This window comes from Cydia amplana, chromosome 1 (assembly GCF_948474715.1).
Source record: "Cydia amplana chromosome 1, ilCydAmpl1.1, whole genome shotgun sequence".
Taxonomy (NCBI): Eukaryota; Metazoa; Arthropoda; class Insecta; order Lepidoptera; family Tortricidae; genus Cydia; species Cydia amplana.
This window is the reverse complement of record NC_086069.1, coordinates 4112333-4138110: the sequence shown is the minus strand read 5'-3', so window position 1 is coordinate 4138110 and position 25778 is coordinate 4112333. Positions and strand designations below refer to the sequence as shown.

Sequence of the window (25778 nt, the reverse complement as noted above, 5' to 3'; positions counted from 1 at the left end):
GTCATTATTAAAGATGCTCCGATATAAATATAATGCCGCGCGATGTAAGCGCCATCGACAATAAGGTCCCTTTTCATAGATAATGCCCCAAATACAAAATACAGTACGTAGCGGCCCCCTTTTTTAAATACCTGACGTTAAATTTAAATAATCACGATTATTTAGCAGTGGCGCTAGTGTGCACGTTGATGGGCTCTTAACAATATCGGCTCTGTGCTGCTGGAGAGAATATTATAAATGGGTAAATAACACAACTATTGCCAAAAAGATAAACCAAGTTTATTTTCACATTAAATTATGGTATACAAACAAATCATTAATTGTCGTCCCCGGTGCGAAAGTGCCCATGATGCTAGCAACTTTTCAACGCTGGATTACTATGGGCAGCTTTTGCACCAGGAACGGCTCGGAGCGAGGGCTGTAATGTATAGGTATACATAGTAATGACCTGAAAAGGGAAAAAGTGTTTTGGTCTCAGACACACTCAGAGTACTCAGACAACGATATAACCGGAGAGTTAGCCACGGAAATAGGTACTTATGCAATTTATAGAGCAACGTAATCCCTCTAGTTAGTGTGCCATACTATCATTATTAATTAATCCGGTCGCCTGGCAGCAGTTCAGCGGTGGGTGTGAGAGTGGTTGGGCAACAACGGAGTTGTAAAATCAATTGAAGGTGTGCAATTTATAGAGCTCTGTGTTTGGTGTGATATTATAGCTAATTATGTATTTAATTCAAATATAACAATGCCAGGCGTTTTTGCTTTACGTATATAATCCACTCGTACTTTTCGCAATCGTACTTTTTGTACTCTGTCACAGAATAAATAATAGTACTACTCTGTTCGATTACGCCTAGGTATGTGTTAAGAAAAAGTAGAAGACATATACAACTATGCGTGAAGCAATTGTGAGTCAGGTGCAATTTGCTCATGGTCTTCCTGCAGGCGCTCAAGTGGTTTGTGTACTTTCATCACCTGACACTACTATTCCCCCAAATAAAACGCCTGGCATTGTTATATTTGAATTAAATATATAATTAGCTATGATATCATTTTACAACCCCTTTGTTGCCCATCCACTCACACACCCACCGCTGAACTGCTGCCATGCTGGATTAATTAATAATGATAGTATGGCCCACTAACTAGAGGGATTTCGTTGCTCTATAAATTGCATAAGTACCTATTTCCGTGGCTAGCTCTTAGACTAATATATATAATATACAAATACTTAAATACATAGAAAACATCCATGACTCGGGAACAAATATCTGTGCTCATCACACAAATTAATGCCCTTACCGGGATTCGAACCAGGACCGCGGCTTCACAGGCAGGGTGACTACCCATTAGACCAGACCGGTCGTCAAAACATATATATGTACTTACATAAGAGAATTTGGGACGTTAGCCGCGTACCCTGCCTCGTTTCCAGCCTTGGCCACCGGTGGACTTGATCACTTTATCTTTAGTGTATGACATCTATTTCAATTTATAAGAACTGAAACAAACTACTAATGATGTCGCGGGGTAAACTATAAAAATACTAACGCGTTGGCCACATTGCGCGACTGGCTCCGGCTAAGGCAGGGAAGGCTAGATGGGAACGAAAGGTCCGATCGCTGTGTCTCGCTACAACCTATGGTTGTCGCCTTAGCCGAAGCCAGTCGAGCAATGTCATGGCCAAGCCGTAAGGCTAAAGGCTTCGTCACACAGGCGCGTTTTCCGGGCGGTGCGTTAGCGGGGCGCGCCGCTTTTACATATAAAACGCTCACGCCCCGCCCGGGAAACGCGCCTGTGTGACGGAAACTTAAGCGTATGCTGAGACGCAGGCGACGTAGGTCACGCAGCGCAGCACAGAGCGATTTTTGTAAAGTATAGAACGTCCTTTAGGTACACACACTCCAGAGTAAGGACGTTCCATACTTTACAAAATCTGCTCTGTGCTGCGCTGCATGAACTGCGTCGCCTGCGTCTCATAATACGCTTAGCCTAGTGGCATTATTCATAAAAGTGTTACTGCCCTGAATTAGCTATGAATCGTTTGTCTTTATCTGTCATTTTGACTTAGATAAAGATAAGATAAAAGATAGTTTATTCAAGTAGGCATAATTACAATGCGCTTATGAACGTCAAATAAAGCTAGGTAGACCGGCTCCCTTATGTATTTGAAAGAAAGGGATAAAAAATTATTTAACTAAATCAGGTCCGTAAAGTTTTATGAATAAGGTGGTAAGTACATATCTTGTCAAATAAAAATGATATTTTTGATAAAAGTTTTTATTGCCGACTATAAAGGCCCCTGTACACAATGGGCCATCGCCGGCCAAACCAAGGGACGCAGCCATGCGGTAGAATGAGATAGCAATATCACTTGCTCCCTCTAACGCATAAATGCGTCCCCCAGAATGGCGCATTGTGTACTGGGGCCTTAACAGGCAATTAATACCTACTCATAAAAACAATTTCTAATAAACCCAAACACAAATTAGGTTGCTTTATATATATCAAAGAGTTTCTTTGACCACATCCTGCGTCCATCATCAGATATTCGGTGGTACCATAATATTGCGTTATCAGTTATCACCCAACTTAAATAATGTATATTAAGTTTTAGCTCAATCGAATAAAGAGACGTGGGGTCTAATTTATCTTGTAATATGTACTTGATACATTGCAACTTAAAGGTTTGTTAGAAAAAACCTTTTAAATACCACTGTAATAGTTTCACCTACATATGCTTAACAAATAAACACTTTTACTATTGACTTCGAAATGCATGGACGTGCCTGCTGAGAAGTGTGTTCCAGGCAGAAAGTCAGAACTTTTTTTTGCCGCACTCTCTCGTTCTATAGCTAAATATTATGACTATCCCTTTTCTAAATAAGTCATTAAATAATTGAGGCTGCAGATTTTAGTTAATTTCTATCGTGTCCTCGATAACTTGAGTGTCCTCCAATATGTTATGACTGAAACAGAAACAAATAGATTAGATGAGGTCATGATTCTATAGTGGCGCAGGCTAGTACAGAGGTTCATTTGCAAATTATAAGAAATTAAAGTCATTTTTAGAAAGCTGTCGTTTTTAAGTCAGGGGGATTTTATAGTTTCATTGGTCCGATTTCGTTTCGACTGAAAATAAATTAAATTTTGTTCCAGTAACTATTAATCCGTTATTTAAAGCATTTTTGTTATTATTATTTTATTAAAGAGTACCTATTATGTATTAAAGTGTAGTCTATGCCACCTGCGGCATAAAAACATACCAATGAACATCTTATTCAACAATATTTGTCTCAGTAGTTAAGCTTTTATGCTAGGGTAATACACGACACAAACATACCCACACACATACATACATACCTACATACATAGGCTGCTAAAATCATAATTCTTCCCATTGTCACGTATACAATCAAACCACTTAGGGTATTGCAAATGAAAACATTTAAAATAAGAGTACCTACTTAAATCTTTCAATTAAACTGCTGGCAATACACACTAGTCTATGCCTGCGCAGTTTAGCATGTACACTGTACAGTTCAACTGCACAGGTAAAGCCGGTTTGGAAACTGCAGTCGAATGCCTTTTTACCTGTGCAGTTAGACTGTACATAAAAATTAAATATTAATAATATTTTATCCTTATGTCTTAGATTCATGGCACAAAGTGTGGTGGTGTTTTTCTTTTGTCAATACACTTGAATTCTTACATACAAAACCAGCTTCTACAATATTCAGACAGGGTAAAAAAAAACAATTTTGAAAGTGAGGTCTACGGGTTCCAAAGTTTTTAATTGTTGTTACAATCATTATGACCTTTTTCTGCAGTGTGAAAAAAATGTCAATTGGTAGTTTAGTAGTGTATCTTTCAATGTTGTTAACTCTAGTTTACCAAAAACAAGTATAACAAACTAGAACTTTCTAGTTAGGTAATTAATCTACAGTTGGATCAACTTTTACAACATCCATTGTTGCCATGACAACTTCATGCAATTATAGTAGTCATAGAACAGTTTTTAACAAACTTTTGTCACTTAGTAAAACATAGTCATAGTAGAAGATCAGTGTCAATAGTTTTAAATGGCACAATAAACTCTTCATGATTTTAGTTTAAGAAAGGTGTACTTACATCTCCAATCCTTGATTCTTCTGGATCCATTTTAGACAAGCCAGTTCTCCCGGTAATTGGTTGAGTTACCGCTCACTGCTAGCGGAGCCTGGGTTGCTGCCACATTGATTTTTCTAACTTTGCAGCTCAATTAACGACAAGTCTGACAATAAAAATAGAATTTATAGATAATTGACACATTTAACAGCTAAATTGTATTCAGTGATGACTTGATGACCCTACCTGCAACGGTAGTTAGAAACTGGATTTGGGCTAATATCAACAAGATAAACAACAAACATTAACACATTAACTGCCAGCGACTCACTAGGGGAGTTCACTGTTCGTAGGCGCTTTTTGCTACATACGGTTTTTCCCGTGTTATCGGCTACACTCGTAGCGCGTAGCTCGCGCTGGCACTGAATGTTTTAAGTAATGCTAAGTTATGGATGTTTCTTGTGTCCATACTACAAACTTTGCTTAGTTTGAGATGAGGTTGATCTGTATTAATTATTAGCATAGTACTTACCGACTTCCATGCCTGCTGCCACTGATCTGTACGGATCGTGCTCTCATAGAACTTGTATGCAGCACTGCACTTATCTCTGGCTTCCGAGAGGCTCATGGTCCTCCCTGTACTCCCTGTAGGCGAACAGGGGATGCTGAGTTATATATTTTGCTAGCATTTTCTTCTGCGTTAATGCATCGACTGAAAAACATATTCATGACAAAATCAGTTATGATCAAACGAATTATAACTTTTTCTGTAAATAAATTATTGGTTTTTAGAGAAACTTACATTATGCGTGGCATTTTCTTTAGATTTCACAGCAAATCAGTATTTTTCTTCAACTTGGTTTGTATTCTGATATTTTCACTGATCACGCGCGTACGCGATGCTTGTCAATGTCAAATTATTGTCAATTGACTCAATTGTCAAACACGATTATCCGTGCATGTTATAATGTAGGTCAATTTGTATAAAGCTGTCACTCATTTAAACACTTTTCAATTTGGAAGTGTAGTAATAAAATTGACTATTCATGTTCAAACTATGTCCGACACACGTCCGACATATGAATAAGGGCAGCCATTGAATAGATTTTTCATAAGCTCTACGCATAGACAGTCGTGGTCACTATCGTATGATAGTCGATAACTTTATTCAATATCGACGTGGTAGGCTTATCGTAGCTCGGGGCCATGCTCAGCGATATGACAAATTTACCAATAACGTTAGAAGACAACGTATCATACCACGTGCAATATGATACGCCCGTGCTAAGCCCGCAGTTTAACTCGACAACGTCGCATCGTATTGTTACAATAGGGTATTTTCGTACTAGTCAAATCAGTTACTTTTTTATAGTTATTGCAATGCAACTTGTATCGTAAATTTTTAGAAGGCACGATAAGAGTGAATTGAGCATGAATTGAGGTATTTTATCTCATTAGGATCGAAAGAGCTCGTGAATTTGAGTACAAATAACACAAAAGTGGCAAAAAAGATCACAATATAAAAAATGGCAAAAAATAGTAGTTTTCGATATAAGTGCGAGAAGTATGTCATTTTGCACGAGTACCGAGCTTTCGATTTTTCCGGAAATATAGGGGGGCTACCGCCAAAACCGAAATTCGCAAATTGCGGGGATCTTTCTCTTTTACTCCAATGCAGGCGTAATTAGAGTGACAGAGAAAAATGCCCGCAATTTGCAAAATTCGATTTTCGCGGTTATAGCCCTGTCACTTACAACGGATGCCTTTGCTTTGATATCTGGTGGCGTTAAATTAACTCCAAAATCGTCTGAATCACTCATTTTTATTTAATAACTTATGCTTTCTTGGCAATTACTTACAAACATAAATCACTTTAAATGTTGAATAAAAAAGGCGGGAAGGGAATAAAAAAAGTTTTACTTTTAATTGCCATTTTTTTCAATGTGGATTCTGTTGTCACTGTTGTCAGCATTATGCCAATTGAAGAGAAATTGTATTATTCAAATTAATAAAATTAATTTTCAGAACATATAATTATACATGGTCAACCAGATCTTGACAGTAGAAAAAGGCGGCAAATTTGAAAAATGTAGGCGCGAAAGGATATCGTCCCATAGAAAATTTGAATTTCGCGCCTTTATTTTACTGACAAGATTTGGTTGACCAGCTATATGTAAAAAAACATGAATCTTTTGTTATTTCATTATATTGATATATATCTAATTAATTACATTTATATTAAGTGTATAAAGTGTATTGTACGAACGTCAGCTTCATTCTGTCGCGCGTTGTTCAAGTAATACTATTGGGTCTCGAATAATACTCCTTTATGCCCAATCGCGCGTTGTTCAGGTGGGTCATTTATAAGCGGGTCTCGCATAATACTCATTTATTTAAAATGTATCAATCAGATTACTTTTTAGCACTAGTGTAAAAAAATCAAACTTTACGCACGATTTGCAGCTACAAAAACTAAACTTTTTGAGCAATTGGATTAAAAAAATATAAAGAAACGCTCAAGTACCAGTGGCATGGTGGCATATAGACGGACTTACGCCAGTAGTAATGTCTAATCCTTTTGCCATGCACCAATGGTAGCATGCGCAAAATTATTATGACAGGTATTTATTTTCAGCCGGTTTAAATAGTTTCGGCAAGACTTATGTAGCATTCTTATAATATATAAATATTATCATCACCACAGTATCGTTTTCCGAAATTACTTTATGGTTATACCGTTTGGCTACGCTATTTCTCTGTACCCTGCCTCTCCCTTCCCTCCCTGTACTCCTTAAGTGCCCGAACTCTCTTTACTCATACTGAAAGATACATAAGACTATCCTGTTCGGTCATTTCCTTCCACCCCTCATGCTTGATCCAGTTTTAAACTAGATTCATGATTTATTCAATACGCTATAAAGCGACATCTGTTGATTACTTCTAATCGTTGGCAACGACATATGTCTACTAACTTTCAATGAAGACGTATAGATGTCGTTAGGAATTCTATGATTTGGATGTGACACAGCGCCATCTTGTATCCATGATAGGCAACAGTGCTTTTTCAGTGACGCCATCTGGTAATGGTGCGCTTTTAGGCGGTCACATTTGAATGTATGGGATAGCAGCGTCTGTATATATGTAGTCTGTGGTTTGAATTACACTTTTCATCAGCAAGAGTTTGTGTTTTGCCTTATATTTTCTGTTCCAATAGTTTCTAACCATTTTTTTCTCGTACATTCAGTTCAGATTTCGGTAACCTGAAAAAACAAAAATATTATATAATATATGATTACTTACTTTCCCTCAGTACAACCGCTTTCAGGATACAGGTTTTAATTATATACATATATACTTGGTCAACCAGATCTTTTCAGTAGAAAAAGGCGGCAAATTTGAAAAAAGTAGGCGCGAAGGGATACCGTCCGTCGTAAAATGAGATTGGTCCAATTTTTGCTAATTAATTGAAAATATAAATTTACATACAAAATCTTTCAAATACATGTTAAGATTCTTCCCCAAACTTTTCTTAAATTCGATATAAAAGCACATCACTAACTGTCAAATGTACTAATTTCTATAGTACGAAAATATCGAAAATAAATCCTTAATTTATTCCAATATATCGCAAATAATATTTATTGGCTAGTTATTAACTAAATACACACCATAACAAGGCAGTCATCTATGAAATAACAAATATTTCAGTTAAAATGTAAACATACCGGTGCAACGACAAACTTTTCCGGTTTTCCTTTTTTCTTGAGCCACATCCAACAAAACTGCACTTAGGGATTATGTCCTTTCTTGTCTTTCGCCACTACACCACATTATTAAACAGAAATATTCGCAAAATTTCCGAATATCCAATATTTTATTTTAATAACAGAACACTTTGACGCTTCATGTACCTTGGAAAACGTGAACTGAATATGGCGGACCGGCCACAGTAGGTATGTCACGTGACCATCAAATGAAAAATGTTGCCATACCAGAACGCACTGAAGTATTGTTATCCTTTTCCACATAAGGGAAAATTTATTGGTTAGAAAGTGACAACATAATTTTTACTTATTCTGCATCGAAATGCTTGGTATTTGTATAACTGATTGCATGTATAGAACAATATGCCGAGTCCACTCTTTTATACGTCATTGGTTCGGAGACAAGCCCGCGACGCAACTGTCTCCTTCCCTATTGGTTTAAATGCTAGTGCGCGCACGGGCGACAAATAAGTCGCCGGCCGGCCAGATCTACATATTAATAATCTGTGGGCCAGATGCCACTCGACCGCCGCGGCGAGAGCTTGTATGTGTACGTGTATGGATACGCGCCCGCATTCAATACTAAGTAAAATGCCGGTCGTAGAAGATGATAATCGACAATAGTAGGCTAATTGAAGAAGTGGAATGGAGACATCTATATATTTTGTAATAATTATTTATTAAGTAGAATCCTTTATTTAACTTAAACAACATAGTCATAATGGATGCACCCAATATTGATTTTTTCGACGTTTTCATCGGTTTTTTTTAATACGAGTGCAACAACCACAGCCGTCTCTTCGAAATCCATGTTGATGACTGCGTAGAAAAAAGTCGTGTTGCTGTGTGTTGTCGTAAGAGACATAAGTCGCCTGGCGACTAAGTTGCCCGTGCGCGCATACCCTAAAGCAAAGAGTAGTATAATATATATATATATATGTCACCGTAAAATTGTAAACACTCGTCAGATTATAATCTCGCTAGTTACATTATAAACTGACTGTAGGGAGATTATAATCTAACCTAACCTACGTTAGATTATAAACTAACGGGTTCACAATCTTACGGTGACATATATAAAGCCTGAAAACTGTCGCGTCAATCATGTGCTTGATGTGCTAGCCCGGCGGAGTTCATTAGGAGTAAGGCTGAGTAGTCTGACGTGCACTTGAAAATAAAATGGAATCGCATGTAGGATTCTAAAGTAGGCTGCTAAGTAAACTATTGCCCATTTCTAAATAAAGTTACTTATATTCAGGATACTAAATTTAGGAAAAAGTAACACTTCCTTTTGATTACTCCCACGGCCGAGATATTGCGTCCGAAATAACAGCTAAATTCCATTCTAAATGGAACACCTCAAGTATATTTTAGAATCTAAAGTAAAACAAAATAAGATCATTATTAAAATGGTTTTATTTTATCTATTTTTAACGCAAGATTTATTAACAAGGTTGTAAAAATAGATCTTGGGCCCCCTAACTTGTCAAATGAGATTTAGAATACTCGTTGAACTCCATATTTAGCATTAAAATAATGCTGTCGAGTTTGACAGAAATTAATATTCTGATTAGTGTCATATAATACAAGCATGTGTACAGTCAGCAGCAGTAGTTGCTAAGCAGCAGAGGTGTTCAAAATTACCTTTACACGTTCTTATCTTATAACAATCGCGTCAAGATCATTTTGAACACCTGGCCCGCTTGGCAACTTCTGCTGCTGACTGTATCAACATGGTCAGAGTGAAGGCTGTAAATTATTTTTTCTATTGACACATACAGTATCCCATACTAGTTTAAGTTTGTGTATTGTACTGGGGTAACATCTATCACTCTCACAATGATTGCCGTGAACGATTTACTATACAAGTTATTACATCGTAAGTATGATATTTTTATAGTTAGAGGACCACTAATAATTAGTTACATGAACGTTTAGGCTTTACAAGCTCAAGAATATTATTACTATTATATTATGTAAGAGATCTTAGAGGTAATAACAATCATATTCTTAAACTAGCAACCTAAGGTTGAACACAAAATACAATTAATTTCGAGATATTTTTTGTAGCAAATTTTAAACGATAATAATCGCCGTTATTGTTAGAATTTAGTTTTCCTATTGCGTTTTATTAAGGAATTTAAATTTATTTCCATAAAAAAACATGTCATAGATATTAAAAGCATTAGGCACATGCATGCGGTGGTCGCGGGAAGTTCCTGTTGTGTTTATGTACAAAACAACCATTTTTTTGGTCATACAGGCTATAAAGGTATTCACAATCTTCTATAAAAAAAACTCAAAACACAATTCTAGATTTTAGTTGAGCTAAATTATGAATAAATGCCAAATATATAATTCATACTTATCAAAATAACGTTTAGATTTATTTATTTTTCAATATAAATCTATAAAAAGTACACAATGTACACATAAATTAGTTATGGCATATAATTATTTCTTAACAATAAACAAATCTCGAATTTAACCTAAATAAGTACAAAGATCACTGCTCTAAAACAATAAAGTAACAGATTTATCCCAAGATGTTTCGTTTTTGAAAGAAACTGATGCGTACTCGCCAATATATGTTTCAAATTAATAATAAGAAGCACGCATCGGTTTTTGTTAAATTGATTGCATTTTGTATATGTCTAAATGTGACGTTTTTTACAAAGTTGGAGGCAAGCCGCTCGCTATGGCTAGGCGGTCACTGGATGTACAAAACCTGCAGATCTATACTGTGGTCATAGAACTCGTTTTTAAAATGTTTTGTACACTTCTATTTCATTACAGTTTGTGCTATGTAAAACTATGGGTTTATATTGAAAAAATAGTGTATCTTTTTAAAGGTTAAAATGCCAAATTTATTATACACTTTTTTAGGTTAGAGCCTATAAATTATATTAATTTCAAATCGGAATGTTTTCCTCTTGATAATTGATTCCTACATTTCACTGACACTTATTATTAAACAATTTCGATATGCCACTATAAAATGTTATACTTGTTTTATTAATACTGAAACATTCCTAATGTTGCTCCGATAGCTTACACGTCTATGAGTTAATAAGGCATAAGGTCATTCACTCTTCATTTATTTTTGCAATTAAATAACGATTTAAAACAGTAACGGAATATTTCTGTGGGGTTCCGAGGGCCCTAACTTACTAACAGTAGTGGATAATTTCATTATATTTCGCCCTCTATGTGTCAATTCCGTATACCCAAATTATCACACATTTTGTCGGTTGATTTTACATATTTCTGTTTTAGTCAAATCGGTTTCAGTACCAGAAGTTACTAATTTGTTGTAAGTTTTGATTGAAATATACACTATACACGCATTACATGCACGCGACCAGAACAGTAATTTCTTGCACTAAAACATGTACAATAAAATTTGGTGATTAAAATACTCAGAACTGACTACAAATGGAACTGTCGACGCATGGTGCCCATATGATTCAAACTAGCTGTTTTTGCGACACTGATACAAATATCAAGCTCTAAAAAAATATCATGATAAATCTAATTTTCAGATTTTTTATGTGTTGTCCTAAATTTATTTATTCAATTTTCGAGATGGTATACATGGCAGCGTGATAATTACAGGTCGATTATTGAAAGATGGCACGAACGGAATGAATGAGTGAATGGAAATATGTATGTGTGTATCAGATTAAACCTTTGGTTTCCTCCGAAAGCGGTGCCGTCATATAGCGGCCGTCTCCATACAAATACTACGACATCCATATCTAGCCGTATTATTTAGTATGGAGACGGCCGCTATATGACGGCACCGCTATCCTAGGAAAACCGATCTTAACCAATAAAATTGTGACACTGGCTGTATATCGACACGTGTGTCAGTCACACAATGACAGATATATAATTAGGTTCGTTCATTCCATTCGTGCCAGCTTTCGTGAATAGACCTGTACAGTATGTCTCTGTATCTTTCAATGGTGTTAAAAAGTGAAGATTATTTTATCGCGTGGATAATGCCAGTCATCATATGCCTGCAGCTGTCGAACTTTTTTAGAGTTTAGAACTTTTGCATTTTTACACACTTTTCCAGCTTCACTACATAAATACACACCTATGTTTGTACATATTTGAACCACTTCGCGGTATCTGATTCAGTTTAAATTTAGAATACTATCGTAAATCCGATGACATTGCAATAATATGTAAATGAGAAGCACAGTCACCAATAAGTGTCAATTTTTTTTGCGATTTAGTATCTAGTTTTATCAGTGTCGCAACAGCAACCCCACACGCTCACATACGAGCAACGTCCGTGTTCAGACCAACGATCAAGAGGAGCCGAACTCGGCCATCCACGACAAGTACTTCTGTATGTCCCCCTTGGAGACGGACTTGTTGCACTTGCGCAGCGCGTCCACGAAGTCCGCCTTGGTGACGGGCAGGTCGAGCTCCTCCTTGGCGAGCTGCTTGATCTGCTCCGGCTTCAGCCCGGCGATCTTGCGCCGCATCGACATCATAGACGCGTCTCTGTAATTAAAACACACTCGGTTTATGTTGTTTTTAACAAAAAGGACCGTCTTCACAGACAGTCTAACATGACATCATTGAATAGTTTTCATTAGTATTTTGACTTTATCAGATAGTGTTTTTCGAGAATGCACAAGTTAGTATAAAAATCCGTCTGTATTAATTAGATTAAAGAGAGAACTGTATTAAAAAGCTTATCTCGCGCACGAGATGATGTTGCATTGCATCGCTCCAGAAGATAAGGTAAGCTCACCGTGCCTTCATTTGAAGAGTTCTCTCAGAATATCATCATGAAATTGAATTGTGATCAGAATGGCACCAAATGTTACGGTCAAATTGAGAAGAATGGTATTGTGTCCAGTATGTGACCATTTTATACAACTTATTCGACAACTAAATAACTAGCTAGCTACAGACCTGCACACATTAGTGATGTCCGCCCCGGAGTACCCCTCCAGCTTCTTGGCGATGCCGGCGAGGTCTACGCCGGGGTCGAGCTTGACCTCCTTGAGGTTGATGGCGAGCAGCGCCTCGCGGCCTTCCTGCGTGGGCAGCGGGATGTAGATGCGCTTCTCGAGCCGCCGCCGCAGCGCCTCGTCGATGTCCCAGGGGAAATTGGTGGCTGCCAGGACCATCACCACCTGGAAAAGGTGAAAATATTTCAAGTGAGGTTTTTGATTTGACCCCTGTTTTCAAATTTTGCGTCCCCGACGCATCTCGATATTTCATGCTCGCCGCCCGAGCCTTTAAATGAGAATAGTTAGTGAAACTTTTCTAAGAGAATCTCATTCTGATGTTTATGTTCAAGTCTGTCCGTCTGAAAAGTGGTTTACCTTATCCGTGTCGGAACCCAGCCAATCCTGTCCATCTGCACTCCGACTTAACGCGTCACGATGCTTGTTGATGTTCATTTTCCGAGCATTATAGCGAGCATTGTGGATCGAACTCTTTTGTTCTAATGTTTATACCTATTCAGTTATTGGCAAGGTGCGCAGTCGGTGGAGGGGGAAGTGGCGCTGATCGTCACAAACACAGGTAATCTTATGGAATGTCTGACATTAGTACTAGCGGCAGCCGCTTGAACTAATTTTACTCCATAAGATTTAACGTAGAAAGTCTGCCAAAATGAGGGCAGCACCAGTCGTGCACCTAGCGAATACTCGGTAGTTTACCTTCTGAGTCACCAGCAACTCTGACTCTGACGCGACGCCTCGTGCTCGCTGTCGGAAACTCACCACGAGCATAGTGAGCCTCTCACCATTCGACCCTTGGTTTACCTTGTGTGGTTCGTCCGTGGCGGAGCCGAGCCCGTCCATCTGCACGAGTAGCTCCGACTTGACGCGACGCGACGCCTCGTGCTCGCTGTCCGAAACTCCCCACGAGCATACTGAGCCTTAACTAGAAGATCTCACCATTCGACCGTTGGTTTACCATGCGGGGTTCATTCAGAGCCAGCTGAACCAGTAACTCTGATTTCACGCGATGCTTCTACCTCGCATACTGAGTCCAATTCATCTATTAAGATTGAACCATTCGACTGTTGCTCTGTTAGTTTACCTTGTGTGGTTCGTCCGTGGCGGAGCCGAGCCCGTCCATCTGCACGAGCAGCTCCGACTTGACGCGACGCGACGCCTCGTGCTCGCTGTCGGAAACTCACCACGAGCATAGTGAGCCTCTCACCATTCGACCGTTGGTTTACCTTGTGTGGTTCGTCCGTGGCGGAGCCGAGCCCGTCCATCTGCACGAGCAGCTCCGACTTGACGCGACGCGACGCCTCGTGCTCGCTGTCGGAAACTCACCACGAGCATAGTGAGCCTCTCACCATTCGACCGTTGGTTTACCTTGTGTGGTTCGTCCGTGGCGGAGCCGAGCCCGTCCATCTGCACGAGCAGCTCCGACTTGACGCGACGCGACGCCTCGTGCTCGCTGTCGGAAACTCACCACGAGCATAGTGAGCCTCTCACCATTCGACCGTTGGTTTACCTTGTGTGGTTCGTCCGTGGCGGAGCCGAGCCCGTCCATCTGCACGAGCAGCTCCGACTTGACGCGACGCGACGCCTCGTGCTCGCTGTCGGAAACTCACCACGAGCATAGTGAGCCTCTCACCATTCGACCGTTGGTTTACCTTGTGTGGTTCGTCCGTGGCGGAGCCGAGCCCGTCCATCTGCACGAGCAGCTCCGACTTGACGCGACGCGACGCCTCGTGCTCGCTGTCGGAAACTCACCACGAGCATAGTGAGCCTCTCACCATTCGACCGTTGGTTTACCTTGTGTGGTTCGTCCGTGGCGGAGCCGAGCCCGTCCATCTGCACGAGCAGCTCCGACTTGACGCGACGCGACGCCTCGTGCTCGCTGTCGGAAACTCACCACGAGCATAGTGAGCCTCTCACCATTCGACCGTTGGTTTACCTTGTGTGGTTCGTCCGTGGCGGAGCCGAGCCCGTCCATCTGCACGAGCAGCTCCGACTTGACGCGACGCGACGCCTCGTGCTCGCTGTCGGAGCCGCGCCGCGAGCAGAGGGAGTCGATCTCGTCTATGAAGATAGTGCTCGGCGCGTAGAACCGCGCCTACAATATAATAGGTAAGGTCAACCGAGAGGTAAATGCGTCTCTTGTGGTAAATGCGTCATTTGAAGATGGGCTTTTTCTAAAATAAATATCGAAAACCCGATTCTTTCAAATCAGAATCGTTAAAAAAAGATGTCCCAAAATGTCCATTCCATTACGTCACGTTTTTAGTATGAGAAAAATTTTCACTTGTATGTGTAACGTGACGTAGTGGAATGTACAATTTTCATATAAAATTTTGGGACATCTTTTTTTAATGGTAGGATGGAGAGTGCTGTCGATTCTGAGTAGAATGAGCCCAAGAACGTCCAGATTTGAAAGAATCGGGTTTTCGATATTTATTTTAGAAAAAGCCCAGATATCTTCGAAACGCAACATATTATAACTATTATAGCTGTCTGCATTAACAGTTCAGTGACCACACTTTAAACAGAGAGGGTTGCAATAGTTCTAAAATGTTCCCTTTAGAATAAATCTTTAAATGACGCATTTACCTCGGTTGACCTTAGTTAACAATTTGTTTATAATAAGACTTTGATAATAATGTTGCGTTAAGAATTATTAAGTAAATTTCTTGTGGTGGAACTACTATGTCCATTCGAAGACAGGAAGGACATAGGACATCTAAACCCTAGTATGAAACGAAAAACACACTAACTGACATTAGTTGTGTGAGTGGTTCTGGTTTTTAACGTAAGCTACGTTGCAACGCACGCAACAGCACAAGTAATCAATGTGAGCTCCAAACTGAATGGTTTTATTGAAGAAATCGAAAAGAAAGATGAAGTAATTACCGAGAGAGTGTTTAACTCGTTACTAGTACACACAAACAAGACATCTTCTAGACTGAGCATAGTACCGCTACCCCCTCTGCCACTATATACGGTAGTTATACTCCATCTTCGAGTCAATCCCGTGCCGTGCTTGGTCCGTGTCTTTGAACTGACCAATCACGGCACGGGATTCGCTCACCTCGTCCCCCCGCACCCCCGTATTTTTGGCAGCATCGGTTTCATGAAATAATTGCTCTAAACTCCGTCTAGAGGATTCCTAGTCTATGCTAGTACATACACATGGTAAACTATTTTCTAAGATGTCACTGTGGACGAGGACACGTTGAAGAACGTTCTCCAGCACTCCGTGACCGCGTTGGCCAGCATGGTCTTGTCTCTTTCCTTCGTGCACAAGTCATAAGCGTGTCCCTTACGGTTACATATAGTTACCATTTCAAAGAGCAGCCGCACGAGCTTCTCGGACTCGCCGCGGTACTTGGAGGTGAGCGTGGAGGATGAAACGTCTCTTTCCTTCGTGCATGGGAGCCATAAGCGTGTCTCTCACGGTCTGTTACAAGTAGTTACCATTTCAAAGAGCAGCCGCACGAGCTTCTCGGACTCGCCGCGGTACTTGGAGGTGAGCGTGGAGGATGAAACGTCTCTTTCCTTCGTGCATGGGAGCCATAAGCGTGTCTCTCACGGTCTGTTATAAGTAGTTACCATTTCAAAGAGCAGCCGCACGAGCTTCTCGGACTCGCCGCGGTACTTGGAGGTGAGCGTGGAGGATGAAACGTCTCTTTCCTTCGTGCATGGGAGCCATAAGCGTGTCTCTCACGGTCTGTTACAAGTAGTTACCATTTCAAAGAGCAGCCGCACAAGCTTCTCGGACTCGCCGCGGTACTTGGAGGTGAGCGTGGAGGATGAAACGTTGAAGAATGTGGTCCCGCACTCGGTGGCCACGGCCTTAGCGAGCATGGTCTTGCCCGTGCCCGGCGGACCCACCATCAGCACGCCTTTCCAAGGCCGTCGGATGCCCTGGAAACAGTTATGTTTAACACTAGGACCGGGACCGGGACCTGGGATTGGGCGATTGTTGTCTTTGCTTACTCAAGCTGTTGATCCCTAAAAGAGTTTAGGTACAAGATTTTTTAAGGCGCTTCTTGTAACAAACATTCTAGAAGAAACCGGTAAAAGTCAACAGAACTGGGTGCCAATGAGAAAATGGCTTTTGTTTGTTTAATGTGTAAATTGATCCCGGGCCAGGTATAGTTAAATAAAAGTTGTATCTCTAAGCCCCATGAACGTCAGATGCCGGTACCATTGGTGGATTAAGGAGCAGTAACGTAGAAAAAAATGGTCTGCTCTTTAATCCACCGACGGAGGCACCGTTTACGATTTTGAGACTCCATAAAAGACTGAAGCACTTTACGAGTTATCATAGCCTAAGAAAAACTTGATATTAAACACTTCATTAACACATAATAAATAACTTCAGACGACACTTTTAAACGTACCTTGAAGAAGTCGGGCATCCACATTGGCAAGACTACGGCCTCCTCCAACAACCGCTTGGCCTCTGATAAATCCGCGATGTCGTCCCACCGGATGTTGGGGTTCTTTTGTACTATATCCCGCTCTGGAAATTACAACGACTGTGTTAGACACAAAGATGACTTAGATAAAGCTTTGTACGGTCACGGTTTATAATTGTTAAACCACTTAGGGTTCAAGCTGATTTGGCTCTACGCTAGAAAATAAAAACCTACACATCCACATTTAAAATCCGTGATTGACAACAGTGAAAACAATACTGTTTTGGATGTTTTCCCAGATTTGCATACTGACTTGGCAAAGGATTGTAACAATTGGCGCCTAGTCTAATGAAAAAGGCCAATCTTTTAACTACCGACGATGAACATGTTCTGGGTCTTGGTCTTGAAGAATATCTTGAAAATTTACACACAGAATTCAGTCACGCAATTTAATACACAAAAAACATCTAAAAGGCCTCAGTTCCTGGAACCGCCTTGTGTGGTCCAATGTTAACTGCTTCCAGATGCAATCGTGAGAGGACTCAAAGGCTTAGTCTAAGCCCACTTGAACCAGCGCACTTGAATATACGTTATTCAAGAGGTATTAAGTACATGTGGAGGGTCTGCGTTATTTATATCGGAGCAAAAACCAGTTAACACAAAGTTCGATCGTAGACTGTATTGCAAAGAAATAGTGTATAACAAATGCCAATTGAGTAAGTATATTTTTGATTGAAAATTATCAGAATAAATGAGTAGGTGGAATGCCGTATTCTTCGCTGTATTTTTATTCCGATTGTCCTCGATATTTTCCATTTGATTAGTGTCAGGATTTCAAACAGACTTCATCCAGAAATTTGGTTTTTAAATAAGTGCCCCCATAGGAGATCTGTAAGTCTAGTTTAGTTGGTAATGTAAAGCCAGGAATGTTGTTACGGATAAATAGGCACGACATAAACTCTTGAAGACTGACTGCCTCTTGTTCCAGCAAAGTGTCCTGTTAACTAGTGATAATCAGTGATATGCCATATATTGGTGGACCTAATCTCGTCGCAATAAGGTTTAGGATTGGCCGATTAAGAGGTAAGTATATCTGCTCACCCAGCATGTCCACGAGGTCGCCGTCGCAGGCCGCGGCCGGCTCGAACCGCCGCTCGTCCTCCTTGTTGTGTTTCTCGTCGTCTGTGTCGCCGTTGTTGTTGTCGCGGTCCTGCTTGTGTGTGTGTGTGTGTGTGTGTGTGTGTGTGTGTGTGTGTGTGTGTGTTGTATATGGAGACTCACCGAGCATGTCCACGAGGTCCCCGTCGCAGGCCGCGGCCGGCTCGAACCGCCGCTCGTCCTCCTTGTTGTGTTTCTCGTCGTCTGTGTCGCCGTTGTTGTTGTCGCGGTCCTGCTTGTGTGTGTGTGTGTGTGTGTGTGTGTGTGTGTGTGTGTGTTGTATATGGAGACTCACCGAGCATGTCCACGAGGTCGCCGTCGCAGGCCGCGGCCGGCTCGAACCGCCGCTCGTCCTCCTTGTTGTGTTTCTCGTCGTCTGTGTCGCCGTTGTTGTTGTCGCGGTCCTGCTTGTGTGTGTGTGTGTGTGTGTGTGTGTGTGTGTTGTATATGGAGACTCACCGAGCATGTCCACGAGGTCCCCGTCGCAGGCCGCGGCCGGCTCGAACCGCCGCTCGTCCTCCTTGTTGTGTTTCTCGTCGTCTGTGTCGCCGTTGTTGTTGTCGCGGTCCTGCTTGTGTGTGTGTGTGTGTGTGTGTGTGTGTGTGTGTGTGTGTTGTATATGGAGACTCACCGAGCATGTCCACGAGGTCCCCGTCGCAGGCCGCGGCCGGCTCGAACCGCCGCTCGTCCTCCTTGTTGTGTTTCTCGTCGTCTGTGTCGCCGTTGTTGTTGTCGCGGTCCTGCTTGTGTGTGTGTGTGTGTGTGTGTGTGTGTGTGTGTGTTGTATATGGAGACTCACCGAGCATGTCCACGAGGTCGCCGTCGCAGGCCGCGGCCGGCTCGAACCGCCGCTCGTCCTCCTTGTTGTGTTTCTCGTCGTCTGTGTCGCCGTTGTTGTTGTCGCGGTCCTGCTTGTGTGTGTGTGTGTGTGTGTGTGTGTGTGTGTGTTGTATATGGAGACTCACCGAGCATGTCCACGAGGTCCCCGTCGCAGGCCGCGGCCGGCTCGAACCGCCGCTCGTCCTCCTTGTTGTGTTTCTCGTCGTCTGTGTCGCCGTTGTTGTTGTCGCGGTCCTGCTTGTGTGTGTGTGTGTGTGTGTGTGTGTGTGTGTGTGTTGTATATGGAGACTCACCGAGCATGTCCACGAGGTCCCCGTCGCAGGCCGCGGCCGGCTCGAACCGCCGCTCGTCCTCCTTGTTGTGTTTCTCGTCGTCTGTGTCGCCGTTGTTGTTGTCGCGGTCCTGCTTGTGTGTGTGTGTGTGTGTGTGTGTGTGTGTGTGTGTTGTATATGGAGACTCACCGAGCATGTCCACGAGGTCCCCGTCGCAGGCCGCGGCCGGCTCGAACCGCCGCTCGTCCTCCTTGTTGTGTTTCTCGTCGTCTGTGTCGCCGTTGTTGTTGTCGCGGTCCTGCTTGTGTGTGTGTGTGTGTGTGTGTGTGTGTGTGTGTGTGTTGTATATGGAGACTCACCGAGCATGTCCACGAGGTCCCCGTCGCAGGCCGCGGCCGGCTCGAACCGCCGCTCGTCCTCCTTGTTGTGTTTCTCGTCGTCTGTGTCGCCGTTGTTGTTGTCGCGGTCCTGCTTGTCTTTGCCGCCCGCGGCCTCTTTGCTATTCGACTCTTTTGATCTTGCTGTGTATAGAAGATATTTTGTATCGTTAACTGTAGTTTAAATTAAAGTTTGAATAGTCCAACATTATGTTGTAACACTTGTAACAATAGACGATCAATAAAGCTGTTATGGATTTTTTACGTCATCGCGGTGCAACAATAGGCAACCGTGTGTATAAGTAAAGTTTCTACCTATTTATATGACCTTTAAAAACTGACAGTGCTACTGGAGTACTGGAATCAATGATTCCTCTTCTGCTATGGAGAGTAATCATTGACTCCTATCAGCGGCGGTCCATCGTATCAATCTTTGTATGGTTTAGTTTAGAAGGACCATGTTTAAACAAAGTAGCAGTTTATTGATCTTAGACTGCAATGCTAGCTAAACGCCGACTTCTGGAGTGTAATGCAACATTACATAAAGTATATCATTTTAGAAACGGTCAGCAACTCAGCAATTTGAGTGCTGTTTGCGGTATTGTAATATTTCAAGAATTTTATTGGCCGCGAGCTTAGGGTTCAGCACGACTGAGGTCTTGCGTGGTGACGTGGTGGCCTCCAACTAATGGTATCTTGGCTTGTATAAAGGGATTAAAGAGACATCAGCATAACTGTCATGACTTACCACTGTGACTGTGATTCTTGTTGGCCGCTAGCTTAGGATTCCGTACATCTGAAGTTTTGCGTTGCGACGTGGTTGCTTGCTTGCCGGTTGTTTTCTTGGTGGGAGCGGTGCGGGGGTTGTTTCGCGCCGAGCGCAGGGGGGGAGGACCTCTGGAACAGACGAGCTTTGAAGTTAGTACAGTCACCACACGGGATCGTTACGCCATTTAGGGTCCTGGCTAAATTGGTTGTTCCATACTTATGCTATGGAATGTCCAATTCAGCTAGAACCTTAAATGGCGTAACAATCACGGAGCGTGACTGTACATAGATAATTTATGGTGATGAGGTCGAAATGAGAAGAAGTTTAACTTGTCAAACATATTGATTATGGCAAAAATAATCGCATTACTTGGTTTTATTATAAGATTTTGATATCGCCACACTTGAACGTCCTATTATAACAAAGCGTATCCAAAAAGGGCGAATAAGTGACCGAAGCATCAAGCCCAAGAGGTAGATGAAAACTTTGGTAGTTTTTATGGTAGTCATGAACACGCCAAAATCCCTAGAAAATCTGCAAGTTGGGAATAATTTCGTTTAGGAGATAGGAGTCATGATTTATGAACTCCTCTCGATATCTCGATAATTATTAGGGTGTACAGATACTGACTTGTGTTCGACGCTGGTGGGCGGGGGCCAGGCGTTGGGGTCCCGGTCCGGCGGCGGCGGCCATATGTCAGGGTCGAGCTCGTGCGGCGCCGGGCCCCACATCTGGTCCCGCGTCGGGAAGTCATCGTAATCTGCGACAATGGCAAACGTGAGGGTCTGGGTAACTTATAAGTGGAGACTTATCGCCTGTAGAAACGCCTTGACAATCAATATAAAATAGCTTTCAAACCGCCTTTGTTACATATTTTTTAAGCACCTCTTATTTCGAACGATTCTGGATGTTACACAGGACTTCACTTGTTACAATGATTTCAGTTTTTACTTCAAACACTACATGTTAAATTTCACTTCATGCAGAATGCAGATAGATAAAAATAAGAAGTACATATTCGCGTGAATCCCTATCTCTACCATAGTTATACTTTTCCCAAAAAATATACGCATATTGATGTACCAAACAACAACAGAACTACTAGAAATAAGACATGTGGCCTGACATTTTATTTATTCATCATTTATGTATAAGAAATAGATCGTTCAACTTTAGCATTTATTATGTGTCCATGTAAAATCCATTAGATATATTTGTTTATGTATTATTTCATAACACAGCTTCTGTTATGCTGTAATCAGGTGCTCTGATGCGTAATGCGTAGGCGTCGCGTCGTTATCAGTAACGTAATTAAGTTATCATTTATCGATGCGCTACAACAAGGGCCCTATATTTCATGTGAACATCGTGGTTTGTGCTAGAACAATCACTATATCTGTTTCATCATTATCTTATCGTAATTTGAGATAGTTTACGTCCGTATAGATGAGCTAGCAACAGTAAGGTAGAATTACATGTCGATATTGATACGGGCGGAGTAATAAACTAACACAGAAAATGACACACAACTTTGAGTTGGAAAGAAAATCCGCTTTTGAACTCTACTTAATCCAGGTAATTAACTATCTGTGTGCATATTTTCCTTCTAACATCAAAAGCAAATAAATCTTCATGTTTATTGCATTTTGTTCTTATGCTCATGTTTATTGCATTCATTGCTAAGCTAAGAAGTTAAGCACTAAAGATAGAGACAAAACCCTGGAAGGACAAGGATTTATTATATTCAAATCAAAAATCAATAAAGTAAATTGTTTTTTAATCTATAGCTAAGCTGTTAGAACCAGATCGATCCCGGCACAAGTACAGTTAAACGGCCCCCCGCGGACCGATTCGTTCTGCGTCGAACTTACGGTAAACACTAATAGCCAAAACAAAAGAACTATGCCGGTACAGTTCTTCTCGATCTAATAACTGTGCACGAATTCGGATACATACCTACACGACCTTGTGTTTAGGGGTATTACCGGCCGTTTGGATTCTAATGGAGCTTTTCTCGTAATGTTTCACGGGTGACTTGTAGATTTTTGGATGTTACGCTTAATTAGAATTCATTGTTGTAGTTTTTGCAAGTCATGTTGCAGGTAGCCCAAAATTAGGTAGTTAATTAATTAAAATATTAATATGTTTTAATTTTGGAAGTGGGAATTTCCGCTGTTCCGTTGGTGAGAGTTACAAGGGTTTCTCAGAATTTTGTGAGTCACGAAACTCACGAAGATACAGGAACTTTCGCGGTTTATTCCACGTCGAAGCGTAAATTAGCTACTTTTTATTTATAACATGTTTTTATTAAGAATGAATTTAATTATTATACTCTATACACTTACATTTACGATTATAATAGTCTACAAGGTACCTAGATATTCTGCGGGTTGGACGATATTGTTAAAATTTCCCAATTAGTTTAAAGATATATTGGTATATTTCATCAGTTGAGGTTTAGAACATCAGCCCGCCATCGCCAGTCCGTCCAATTTAAACGTATTTATTGTCAAAACACTTTCTTGACCGTGTTCCAAATCAAGTAAATGTCATTTCCCCGTAATGACGCTGACCTGACATTTCCTCCCGCCACTCACGCACAAACATCGAAGCTAATAACCGCTACGGAGACAAGCGTGAGACAGTTCCAATTCCAAATTATTTGCTTAAACTTTTTCTCACAATATGACAAAAGGACCGCGAAGTTTGTATGGATGATATTAATGCACCGTGATTTTTGGTGTTTAGAAAAAATGACACGGTATTATTTGTGTAAGTATATCAAGTGCTCTACCGTTCGCCGACCTCTCGCCATTTGACTATCTATCTTCTTCTTCTTTAGTAAATTGGCACTTGTGTTATTATATCTATCATTAGACCGTAATATTTCATATTGAAGTCTGTAATTTGATTGATTTCTTAATTGTGATTGTCGAAACTACGAAGTGAAAGTACGAAATTATTGGTTTGTAAATAATTTTCATCAAGACCGAGTGAAGTTATGTTGTATCTCAGTAAAAAAGCGTAGGTTCACCTTTTCCGTGCTCTTGCGTGTGTCTACGGCAAACACGTGTACACTCAAGTGTGAAAACGTGTAGTTAACCTTCTCCAAAACACGTAAATACACAAACCATTCATCAAAATTACGTGGGCGGGTACGTTTCCCGAGTCTTCGTATCTAGGCTAGTGAAAGGCAGCCTGGCTAAAAGCTGTGACAAATATGCCTTTAATAACTGATCCGATTGTTCTGATAATGCAGTTCGACTGGAGAAGGGTTGCTAGTTGCTACATTCTAAATTCTGTCCCTTTCACTCTGCTGTTGTTAAGCGATGTATAGAAAGAGATGATTGTGAGTTTGCGGAGAGCAAGCCCGGGCGCAAGATATGTAACACCGAGCGTATTGCATTGTTCAGGTTGCGGCGAAGCAATTGTGCTTCCATTAAAGGAAATGTTTTGTTTATGTTGAAATTGCAAGTCTGAATGCAGGCTAAGGCCAAAAGTTGGTTATCCATACATCCATGTGGCATAAAGGCAATTTTTAAAGGTCATGTCACGGTGTTGTTCACATTTGTTTTACAAGAGTTAGCACCGAATGTATACAAAAATATCGACAGCTAAGTACAGAATGTCGTTAATAAACCTGTGCTTCTGTAACTACGCTCTTCTGTTAAATAGTATAACACCAAATTTCTAGTAAAGCTTCAAAATGGGAATGTGGTCAAGCGAAGAGCCGCTATCGTTCTCCAATAGCAGTATTGAACGTACAACATGGATCATTTAATAACGATTATAATGCAAATGGGAAAGTCGATTTCATCTGTCCGTCACGGCCGATTACCCCGCCTCGTTTGAGAGCCTGTGCCAACAAAATTGAAAGTGACATAAAACTATTGCATAACTGTTTTTATTAACATCAGGTTTTTGGCTTCATAAGCGTTTTAATTATGAAGTCAACGTCTTGGTCCCTTTACCTCGATTTTTATCTTAACCAGTCTTCGGGCTTATTAACTTTGACGTAGCATACAATGACAGTTTTTAGGGTTCCGTACTCAAAGGGTAAAAACGGGACCCTATTACTAAGACTTCGCTCTTCGTCTGTCTGCCACCAGGCTGTATCTCATGAACCCTAATAGCTAGGCAGTTGAAATTTTCACAGATGATGTATTTCTGTTGTGAAAACAGAATAAAATAAATATTTAAGTGCGGCTCCCATACAACAAACGTGATTTTTTGGCGTTTTTTGCGTAATGGTACCCTTCGTGCGCGAGTCCGACTCGCACTTGGCCGGTTTTTGTAGTTCCGATTGTGTTTGGAACTTTGTAGTTAAGCTTAAATTACACGTTGACATAACTTCTTTCATACATTACCTGCTTCTAAGGCAGGAATTGCAAATTATACAAATTTTTGTAGTATTTGTTTTTCAGTGCTACAAATACGTATAGAGAACATTAAGTTTTTTACCGCGACAGTACCGGCGCGTCATTGACCTTGCATCGCAATCAATTTAACGTCTACTTGTTAAAAATAATTAAATGCGTCCATGAACTTTTTATACGTTACAGTGACTACAGACAGACATGTACAGCGTGTACGATTTCAGCAAACACTTTAACCCTTTACCAGGCTGACATTTCAAAAATGACAATCGAATGTCAGACTTACTCATCGAAAGTAGAACACATGTTTGAAGTGCCGTTTGTAGGGAAATATCCCTTAGCCTGGTAAAAAGTTAAAGTAAAATTTCACTTCCAAATGTAATCAAAAAGCTTTATGGCGAGCGAAGTATTGCAAAAAGAAGTCTTAAGCCTACCTATACAGGGTGTCCCAGAACTATCACGTCACAACTCAAGAGGAACCTAATAACCAGCCTAACATGACCAGTAAAAGTTGCACGGTTTTCGAGTTATTACTTATTAGGCTTCTGGTAGACCGCTTACGGAAAATGGAAGGCGAACCAATCACAAAACATTCTCAGAATTCCCTCAACAACCCAGTTCGTGTTCCGAAATGATACTGAAGAATACCAAGGTCCGTCGTGAGGTGAGGTACAAAAAACGGAGTAAAACCAAAAATGTATACGGGTAAGATAACAGTGCG

General features: G+C 41.0%; 1 protein-coding gene across 1 annotated transcript in view; it reads right to left on the bottom strand.

Annotated features, from left to right (window-relative positions):
* Positions 1 to 12182: 12182 nt before the first annotated feature.
* Positions 12183 to 25778, bottom strand: part of LOC134662164 (katanin p60 ATPase-containing subunit A-like 1) — a 38681-nt gene continuing 25085 nt past the window's right edge. The window contains exons 3-10 of the mRNA XM_063518434.1: positions 21312 to 21441; positions 20661 to 20809; positions 19895 to 20056; positions 17248 to 17369; positions 16589 to 16768; positions 14802 to 14960; positions 12810 to 13033; positions 12183 to 12392 (exon numbers count right to left, since the gene is read on the bottom strand). Of these exons, the coding sequence (XP_063374504.1) occupies positions 12194 to 12392; positions 12810 to 13033; positions 14802 to 14960; positions 16589 to 16768; positions 17248 to 17369; positions 19895 to 20056; positions 20661 to 20809; positions 21312 to 21441 (1325 nt within the window). The 3' untranslated portion in view covers positions 12183 to 12193. The remainder of the gene's footprint in view (positions 12393 to 12809; positions 13034 to 14801; positions 14961 to 16588; positions 16769 to 17247; positions 17370 to 19894; positions 20057 to 20660; positions 20810 to 21311; positions 21442 to 25778) is intronic.